We start from the raw sequence: 10,553 nt of genomic DNA, 5'->3' as shown, positions 1-10,553 counted from the left end.
TTTTTTAATACAAATTTTAGGCCAAGACTCTTAAGCACATGAAGTATTTATTATTTTTTTAGGAATAAGTCCTTAATTTAATCAAACAAATTAAAAATTTATTTTATTCTTGGACTTGGAATACGAAAATTTGTAATTTCAGTACAATTAATCGTCTATAATGATTCCTAATTCCTTTTTTTCTCGGAATAATATGTACAGGATAATATACACAGGGGGTAGAAAAAATCTCAAACTTTGAAATGCACAATAAAGTCCAAGTATTTTAAAATATATTTTTAGCTATAATTGACCTAAAACGGATAGTGTCAGTTTGGGTGCACATTTGGGTTTTTGTAAGTTTCGATAATTTCCTAACTTTGGCCGATTTCATAATATTTGTCGTTACTGAAAATAACGCTTGATATAAAAAGAATAGAAGGCGTGCCTTGGATAATAGGCAAAAATGATATACATTGCATATAAAATTGGCAATAGAATAAGAATAATATAAGCAAGAGAAAGCAAATTTAAGTTTTTTTCTTTGTGCATTATTTTAATTCTATTTTGTTTTTATATCTAATGTATATACTTTTCTCCTATTGTTTTTAATTCTTGATTAAACATTATCTGTACATCCTTCAAAAGTAAATTATAGCCAAAAGTACATTTTAAAGTAATTTGGGAATTTTTAAATTATAAAAATTTGGCGTTTTTTTCATTTTAAAATTCAAAGATACTTTTCTTTTCCAAGTATAAATATTTCTAATTTATTTTCTCTATCGAGAATATTCTCGTTATATTATATAAGAAATCCTGCGCATATTCTTCGGTAAAAAAAGAATGTTTAGGGACGATTAAAGATTTTTCCCATAAAATTTAGAGCCTCTTTGCCAATAAGTAATAAATATTTTGTACGTGTGAATGAATATTTTAGCTTTAAGTTTGTATTTTAAAAATCGAAAAATAAGAAAATTAACTTTCAGACCTAAAGCAATACCCAACTATTTTCATTTCTTTGAGAGTTGAGCCAGAAACGGACTCTCCGAGAACGGGACATAGATCCAGGTTCAATTCTTTTTGCATAAATTGAACTTTTTGAAGATGTTTAACAAAAAAATAAATGATTTTTGGATTCACAATATGTTTGAGCCTTTTTGTTGAAAAATAATTGTTTGCACAGATTGACTTGTTAACACTGTGTCTCTAATATTCCCGTTTAAAAAATTCCATTTCTTTCAAGCCAAACAGCTGTGATACCGCGATTGGATTTTCAAGATGTCAAATTACAATGGGAAATTCCGTCACGGAACATCTCGGGGAAGAGGGCGTGGTGGTGGAGGTGGCCACCCTCCTGGCTTGAAGGGCAAAGAAATTGGTCTCTACTACAGAGACAAGGCCAAGCTCAACAAGAGTCGTAGAAATGAAGTCAATACAAACACAGTTAGATTGAATATTGACATAGAACGACGAATCAGATCTCTAATTGATTTTCAATCCAGCGATTACACGAGGCAATCGGCGGCTCGAGCAAACTCTTCAGCCACAGATCAGAGTTTTGACAGCGCGTACAACAATATTACCGATTCCCACTTTAAACAAAAGTTTTTGAGGATCTTGTCCGGGAACATGCAGGCGAATTTAGTCAACTCCATACGCACCATGTCGAAGTGGAAAAGAAATGAATTGTTAGATGAAAACTTGGTACAGGAGCGTTCAAAAATGTTGACGTCGCAGCAATATATTAGTATGTTGAATTTTCGCGCCAAGCTACCGGCTTTCAATAAACGAGAAGAAATTTTGGACCTTTTAGAGCGGCATCAAGTCATCGTTATTAGTGGTGAAACAGGTACGCACACACACACTACAATATGCGAACACGCATTCTATGCTAATTAACCCTTGTATGCACACCCAACTTTACCCACGTTGCCCGCACATCTAGGGTAACCGTGTACTCACCTCACTTAAAAAATTTTTTAAACATGTATGCGATACAAATCTTTTCTTTGTCGTTTATTCGAATGAATTAACATCAGAAGTGAGTGCCATATGCAGTTTTTAAGCAATACTAGAAGATCTCACCCGCGCTACGCGCGCGACCCACTACGTTCATTTTAATTATTCTATTTGGATATTAAGTTCAAAAAAATACCACGATAATCTTTTTTACTTTAATAACTTCTATTCATACACGACCTCACATGGGTACCATATACGACAAAAGGCTTCGGGCAAACTCGTATGTAGCTGCATTGTAACTAAACCTTAGTAAAAAACTGACCCCATTCGTTGAAAATAGCCAAATTCTAAACTTTTTATGAAACTTCTTTCAATAATTAATAATTAATAATTCTGGTTAATTTAACAAATCACTTATAAAAGAGTCATCACAAAGACAATCTCAGTTAACTTCGTAAACAAATTTGAATAATACCCCAACTCTCAATATGTTTATGAAAATTGTTTGAATGATTAATAATAATTATAAATTTACAAAGTAACGTGTAAAATGATCATCGAAAGACATTCTTAGTTCATTCCGTAAACAAATTACGCCTCTTCCTTGAAAAATAGCAAAGCTATAAATGTGTTGATAAACATTTTTTAAATAGTTAATAGCTGTAGATTTTCAAAGCATCAGAGAAAAAAAATCATTGGAAAGATATTCTTAGTTAATTGTGGTAAAAAATGAAGCCTGCTCGTAGAAAGAAAAGCAAACTCTTAATTTTTCAATTGAAATTCTTTCGATAATTAATAGTTATTGTAAATTTACAAAGCAACATAGAAAAGAGTCATCTAATGGACATTCCTTGTTGATTTCGAAAACAAATTAACTCGTAGGATAAACGTCAAACTCTTAATTTTCTAATTAAAATTATTTAAATAACTAACAATTCTTGTCAATTTACAAAGCAAACTAGAAAATATTCATCGGATAGACATTCTTGGTTGTCTTCGTAAACAGATTTACTTGTAGAAAAAAAGTCAAACATTTAATTGTTTAATTAAAATTGTTTAAATAGTTAATAGTTTTTGTAAATTTGTAAAGCAATATAGAAAAGAGTAATTGGAGAGACATTCTTAGCTGACTTCAAAAACAAATTGATTCGTAGGATAAAGGTCAAAATTTTAGTTTTTAAACTAAAACTGTTCACATAATTAATAGTTTTTGTAAATTTGCAAATCGATGTAGAAAAGAGTCATCGCATAGGCATCCTTAGTTAACTCCGTAAACAAATTTACTTTTAGAAAAAAAGGGCAAACTATTAATATTTTATTTAAAATTGTTTGAATAATTAATAGTGCTTGTAAATTTTCAAAGTAATATAGAAAAGTGTTACCGGATAGACATTCTTTGTCGACTCCGTAAACAAATTGACTTGTAGAAAAAAGGCCAAACTCTTAATATTTAATTAAAATTGTTTACATAATTAATAGTTTTTGTAAATTTGCAAAGCAACAGAAAAAACAGTTAGTTGACTCCGTGAACAAATTGACTCGTAGAAACTCTTAATTTTTTAATTAAAATTCTTTAAATTATTATTAGTTCTTTTGTAAAGCAAAATAGAAGAGTGAGTTGACTCCGTGAACAAATTCACTCGTAGGAAAAAGTCAAACTCTTGAAGTTTTAAATTAAAATTGTTTTAATAATTAATAGTTCTTTGTAAATTTACAACGCAACTTAATAAATTGAACGTATTCTTTAAAGCAGAGCCATTTATGGCAATTGTTTAAATAATTACATTGTTTGAAGATTAAATAAATGCTAAAGGCCATAAATGAGCTCCACTCGAATTCGGCACGATCGCTGTAACTAAATCGCTAGGAATCGCTCGTTTAAAAGGAGATCGAAGGTGTTGCATCAGACTGCGACATCGCTGTAATCAGTGCAAATTGTCTTTTTCGGTGGTGCGGATGTGTAAACACAGATGTCAAGAGTGTGACCAATAAAGGTTTTTACCATCTTAAACTTCATGTATCCTATCATTACTCAACCCATTTCACGTAAGTAAGTCAAATATCTTTATAAAGAAGTTATATGTAATCCACTCAAAATTTAATTTTTTCTATTATGGGCACCCTAGCACCCTGGGTGGGTCCACCAAAAAGGTATACTTAAAGTCGATTATTTTTGCAAAAAACAAAAAAAAAATATATCTTAAATGACCTGTATGCACGATTCGCTTACAATTGAACCAAATGAAGATGATCTGGAGGCCCGAAGCGGATTTTTTTTTTGTTCCAGGTCCAAGCAAACATGTGCCGTGGTGGGTACATGGGTACCCGGGTGTGCACACACGGGTTAAGATCAAATTGCAATCATTTAGATTAATAACTAAATATTTATGTATGCATGCATGCATGCATGTATGTATGTATGTATGTATGTATGTATGTATGTATGTATGTATGAGTATGTACCTTAATAAAAAAGATTCAACTGTAGAAATTGACGTGTTTCCTTTGTATGTTGTGTAGGCTGTGGAAAAACAACACAAGTGCCACAATTTATACTTGACAATGAGATCGAGCAGAGGAATGGCAGTATCACAAAAATTGTGTGCACCCAACCGAGGAGAATATCGGCGATATCCGTCGCTGAAAGAGTCGCCGCAGAAAGAGGCGAGAGCGTTGGACACTCGGTGGGATATCAAATTAGGCTTGAAAGGTAAGCTATTTCTTTGTTTTTTCTATATTCTGCGCATACATATTTTTGTCTGATGAAAGCATAAATATGCTTTCGCAAAGAACGTGCAGATTGAGAAGAAAAAAGAAAAATGATATTTTAGGGTACAGAGTCGATCACAAGGATGCATCCTGTTTTGTACGACTGGGATGCTGTTGCAGTTTATGCAAAAGGATCCAGCTCTAACAGACGTTTCGCACATAGTTCTGGATGAGATTCATGAACGAAATACTGAAAGTGACTTCATCATTTCCCTGTTGAAGAAAGTTATTCCAAAGGTAAGTGACTCATTTCGTCTATACTAAGAAATGGATATTAAACAGGCGCGTAAACCATATAATATCTAGAATATTATCACACATCTTTATTTTTTTTTAACACACAAGATATTGATGTCTAGTGGCACATGATTCAAACGTTGTTACATATAATCCGAGATGTTTAAATTGAAAAACCGAGATATTATCAAATAATAACGGAAAATATCAAAAACGCTTGTAATCTGCAAGTTTCAAAGCCTTGGCTTCTAATTTAAATATTTCATATATTTAGTTTTGGGTAGCCGTTTTCGAAAGTCAACCTGAATGCTTCAATTGTTTCAATAATTGTAATTGTTTTTTTCGCCAGTTTATTTTACGAGAAAAAAATTGGATGTTTTCTGAATGACATATGTTATTGATTACAGAGACCAGATTTAAAAGTTATTCTGATGAGTGCAACACTGAACTCTGAACAGTTCTCTAGATATTACGACAACTGTCCAACAATTCATATTCCGGGATTCACGTACCCCGTTCAGGAATTTTACTTGGAAGATGTTTTATCACTTACGAGGTATGTGCGACATTTATTTAGAAATGCAATTGCAAGAGATTGTCAATTATATCTTAAAACACGATACTTGCAACGCACTTGCACGCAAGTTTGAGCGCGGCTAGGCTGCGCGACCATTGGTTTTTGCGCTTCGCGCTCGATGATATATTTATCTCGCGCTCGGTCTTTGTATATTCCTTACACTTGTGCACACATTTTTTAAAAGTAAAGGTCAAAACTTCGACAACAGTAATTTGGTGATAGTGAATTCTCTTTTGTTAAAGCTCCTTTGGCTCTAACTAATAAATTCTCATCACGTATCTCGTGCATCGCACTCGAATTTGTATCTCAATTTGTATATCATTTTCATAAATGTATATTATGAAAATTCATAACATGCATTGATATTAAAACACACGTAGTTTCATTGACTCATTAAAAAAAATGCGCATTTCTTGAAAAAATTTGTTATTAGACGCTTTACTACTACTTCTGCCGGTTTTTTAAAAACTGAATTTCCTCATTTCTAATTTTCTTTTTACGATTTAAACGTAGCACATACGGTCGAAACATCAGCCTTAACTTTTTTAAATTTCTAAAGTGAATCCCTACCTCAGTGAACCACAAAACTTCCAGCTGGTTAATGCTTTATGCTGAGAATTTCAAGCAACCCCCAGCAGCTTTGTGTTAGATGGGAGTTTATATGATCTCATTTTCACATTCCCGGCCCACATGGAAAAAAAATGATATTTTTGTTTCAAAATAACGTACAGCCCACAAATATTGAGCGATTTAAACAAAAGAAAAATGTGAAAAAACCTGTTAAGATTTCTAAGGGAGCTGTCGAGTTTAGTTCAAAAGTCGTCTTTTTTGGTTCGATGTAACTGTTTTTAATCACGATTTTAAATCTTTTTTAATGGAAATATCCGCTACTAAATGCTCTGTTGGGAATTTATCTTCTTTGAAATGGAAATTCAATTAATTTATTGAAAGTTCCCTTTTGTAAAAATTAATTTCGTTCGTTCAAGATTCATCATTTTAATGTCAAATTTATCTCTATAGCTGAAAATTAATTTTTTTACTGAAAGTTTATCTATTTCATTTAAAATTTAAACTATTATATTAAAAATAATTTTTAAAAATTAAAAATTCAACTAACTGCTATTCCAGTTGAATATTAAATAAATTGTGTTAAAAACCATCTCTTTGGATGTACATTAATTTGTCAACTAAAAATTTACCTTCATTTTATTGTTCAAAAATTATCTATCTGAAAATTCATGTATTTTTTTTAAAGTTATTTTTTTAGGAAATTCAACTATTTCAGTTGAAGATTCATAATTTTAGTTAAATATTCAACTATTTCATGGAAAGTTTGCCTTTTTCAATGGCAAATTCAATTATTTCGTTGAAAAACAATTAATTTGGTCAATAATGATCTTTTTTGTATATTTGATTAAAAAATTCTCTTTTAATGGATAATTCTTTTTTTTCCTCTTCAAAACTTTACCATTCTAGTTTAACTTTGATCTTTTGGTTTAAATTAAACTACTCCACTTGAAGATTCATCATTTTATTTGAAACCCCATTAATTTTTTTTGAAAATTAGTTGGTTTTTTTTTGTTCTTGAAAATTAGTTTTTCTTTCACTGAGAAAGAAACTATTCCGATAGAATTTTCTATAATTTCAGTAAAAAATTTATCTATTTGTTTGAGCATTAATTTTCTTTAAGTGAAAATTTAAACATTCAATTGTTGGCCAATAATTTATATTTTTTAGCTGAAAATTAATGTATTTCTTTTTAAATTAGTTCTTTTTGGTAGAAATGAACCTTTTCGGTTGAAAATTTGATATTCAACTATTCAAGTTGAAGATCCAGCATTTTTATTAAAAATTCAATGATTTGATTGAAAATTTGACTTTTTAAGTGTCAAATACAACTATATCGTTGAAAATTGATCTATTTTGTTAAAAATGGTCTTTTTTGGTAAAAAATTGATCTTCTTGTTTGAAAATGAATATTTTTGCTTAAAAACAATATTACTTGATTCAAAGTTATACTCTTTTATTGATAAATCATCTTCTTGGTTTGAAATTTATCTTTTCCCATTAATGATTTATCATTTTAGTTATAATTTTAATAATTATTGGACCTAATATTCTCCGAACTATTATAGGTTGATTTTGTCCCGCTCAAAAATCAACTATTATATTTGGTCGATAATTCATATATTTTGCTTAAGGTTGTATGTAAAAAATCAATCTCTGGTTGAATTTTGTGAAAAAAGCTATATTTAAATGAAATAATGATTTATATGCTAAATTAATTTCAATTTTTTTAACTATACCGATGCGGAGACAATTAATGTCAAAGTTGACTTCTTTAACATGTGGTTCATGAACAGTGTATAGGCACTCTTTACATTTTTATTTATAGTAATTAAACGCACTGGTATAGAAATTTAAAAAATGTCGGTATTAGTGCTGCTTGAAAATACAAATTTAAAAAAATATATATATCAAGTTTTTCCACCCTGTAGTTTCATAGATAATTCAATGAAAAACATAAAAATTTTCGTCACTTTCAAACTGATAAACATAACTTTATCGCATCGCAGCAACACTGTTCCCTCTCTCCAGCTTATCTGCTGTACCAGCCTATTCAAACGCACATTGCAGTTGATCAGCCGTGGTTAGGTTTTAATTGCGACGTTGCACGATCTACGAATCTGCCGCTGTAGATAATTTACGATTAAGTTATGGTGACTTAAAATGAGCAATAGCACGTTATTCGTTTGATGAAATGGTCAGAGTAGGTACACAAATCCTACGAATTCTATGCCAGTAGCGCACTGAAATCTTCACCATGCGGGTCCGTGAAATGTTTTCAATGTAGTATGGTAGGACGGCGCCCCACGGAACTCTACTATTTGTACGGGGATGGGATTTACTTACAACCTTAAAGAATCATCTTTTTCGGTAGAAAATGAATCTTTTTGGTTAAAAATTCAAATATTTGTATGCAAAGTAATCTTTCTTATTGAAAATGTAATATTTTTAATTGAAAAGTTAGGAATTTAAAGTGGTTTAAATTGAATTTGGTATAGAATCTACATTAACTCGACCTAAATATGCACCTAATTCAAATTATAGAAAGATCTATTATGATCTATTATGTTTTCAGTCATATTTAAATAATCTATTATACGACTATTTTTAAGAATATCTTGTAATATAATTTATCAAAGCATTCTTACCTAAATATATTAATTGATTCCCTGGAAACTGTAGAAAAAAAAGAAAAACATTATTTAGGATAAATTCGCGAAATTGTGTACATATTCCGAGTCGGTTGTTTAAAACAATGCGAAATATTTCAATTGCTCAATCAGAGAATTTTTGTCCAGGATTCGAGTAGACACCCTGATGTTAGATAAAGTATAATACAAGTAAAAAATGTCATGTCATTTCGACCTACAGCCAAACTGTTAAATTTGCCAGTGCAAAACGGACTCTGTCCACTAACATTGTCGGTATAACATGTGTCTTATAATATATTTTTGTTCCAGATTTCGCTTTCCTATGGATACTAAAAATAACGATCGAAGACTTCATTACAAGAAGTATATAAAAAAGCATAGGCATCAAGCGGAAGAAAGTCAATCCAATCACTCAGTCTTCATAGAGCCATATTTACGTCACCTTGAATCTCAGGCAAGTTTACTAGGTATAATAAATTATAGTTAACCGGGTTGCTACCGAATCTGAAAAACCCTGAGAAATACCTGAACATTTCTGTTGTCCTTTTTTTCTTTCAAGTTTTCATAATTATTTTAGTAGTTTTCTGCTTCTTTTGAATAAAATAATAGTCGAAAAGACTGAAAATTGTCATGACGAATAAAAATTGAAGGTGCTAACGCGTGTGGCGAAATGTCGAAGATTCAAAATCCCATATAAGTTATTGTACTGGGAACATCTATCCGCACCCTTAACTCTGTAGCACCTTTTCATTTGGTCTCCACGAGTTAGCACCTTTTCCTTTGATTTTCCGAGATGCAACCTTTTCACTTGGATTCGTCGATAATGTAACTTTTTTTCTGTACGTACGATTATATTGATAAAAGTCTATGTACATATATTTGTTCTCTCAATAAGGACGAAGCAACTGGCTTAAACACATATCTTACCGACCTTTTCCAGGTTGCTGTTATTTTTTTTCTGTAACGTAACTTCCTTTATAGAACAAAAAAATTCGACAAAAAAATCAATATATGGCAAAAATCGTCGGTAATGCAGGCCATAGTACTCTAATACATGCCCCCCCCTAGAGCATTTCTTCCTTTCTTATTCTCTGTCTATATGTAGGGTAAGTATGCACAATTTGTACTGAACGAATTGCGTAATCCGAAAAGTGAAGAATTATCGCTGGAGCTTGTAGAAGAATTAGTTAGATATATATGTACGTCAAAAGACGCTGGAGCTATACTTGTATTTCTTCCTGGTTTAATGGATATTACGAAACTTAATAAGATGATGCTAGAAAGTGGACGATATCCAAGAGGTAATTATTCTTTCAACATGTGCAGTTTAAAAATGCCAAATAAGCTCTCTCTGTCCGGCGAACGACCATGCGCCTCTTTATCCATCCCAATAAATTATTATTATTATTATTATTATTGTTATTATTATTATTATTACCATTATTTGATACTATTTATATGGATGGGCCATTATCTGATCAATATTTTCTGCAATATAATTTTTACAGATAGATATGTCATATATCCATTGCACTCGCGAATGCCAACGGTTGATCAAAAATTAATATTCGAGATACCTGCACATGGAGTACGTAAAATAATTATATCAACCTCGATAGCTGAAACTTCAATAACAATAGAAGATGTCGTATACGTCATCGACTGTGGAAAAACCAAACTTTCTAGGTTTGATTTAGAAAATAACGTTCAGACATTGTTGCCTGAATGGATAACAGTGGCAAACGCGCAACAGAGACGAGGACGAGCTGGAAGGTAACATCCTTTTTGCGTTGTTACACGCAAACACACAC

General features: G+C 31.2%; 1 protein-coding gene across 2 annotated transcripts in view; it reads left to right on the top strand.

Annotated features, from left to right (window-relative positions):
- Positions 1–10,553, top strand: part of LOC117180162 (ATP-dependent DNA/RNA helicase DHX36) — a 39,442-nt gene that overhangs the window by 1,241 nt on the left and 27,648 nt on the right. For both annotated transcript variants that reach the window (XM_033372511.1, XM_033372510.1), the window contains exons 3-9: positions 1,223–1,828; positions 4,462–4,651; positions 4,773–4,947; positions 5,355–5,503; positions 9,052–9,196; positions 9,848–10,043; positions 10,251–10,515. In XM_033372511.1, coding sequence (XP_033228402.1) covers positions 1,258–1,828; positions 4,462–4,651; positions 4,773–4,947; positions 5,355–5,503; positions 9,052–9,196; positions 9,848–10,043; positions 10,251–10,515 — 1,691 coding nt within the window. In that variant the 5' untranslated portion in view covers positions 1,223–1,257. The remainder of the gene's footprint in view (positions 1–1,222; positions 1,829–4,461; positions 4,652–4,772; positions 4,948–5,354; positions 5,504–9,051; positions 9,197–9,847; positions 10,044–10,250; positions 10,516–10,553) is intronic.

This window comes from Belonocnema kinseyi, chromosome 9 (assembly GCF_010883055.1).
Source record: "Belonocnema kinseyi isolate 2016_QV_RU_SX_M_011 chromosome 9, B_treatae_v1, whole genome shotgun sequence".
NCBI lineage: Eukaryota > Metazoa > Arthropoda > Insecta > Hymenoptera > Cynipidae > Belonocnema > Belonocnema kinseyi.
This window is presented reverse-complemented; position numbering and strand designations above follow the sequence as displayed.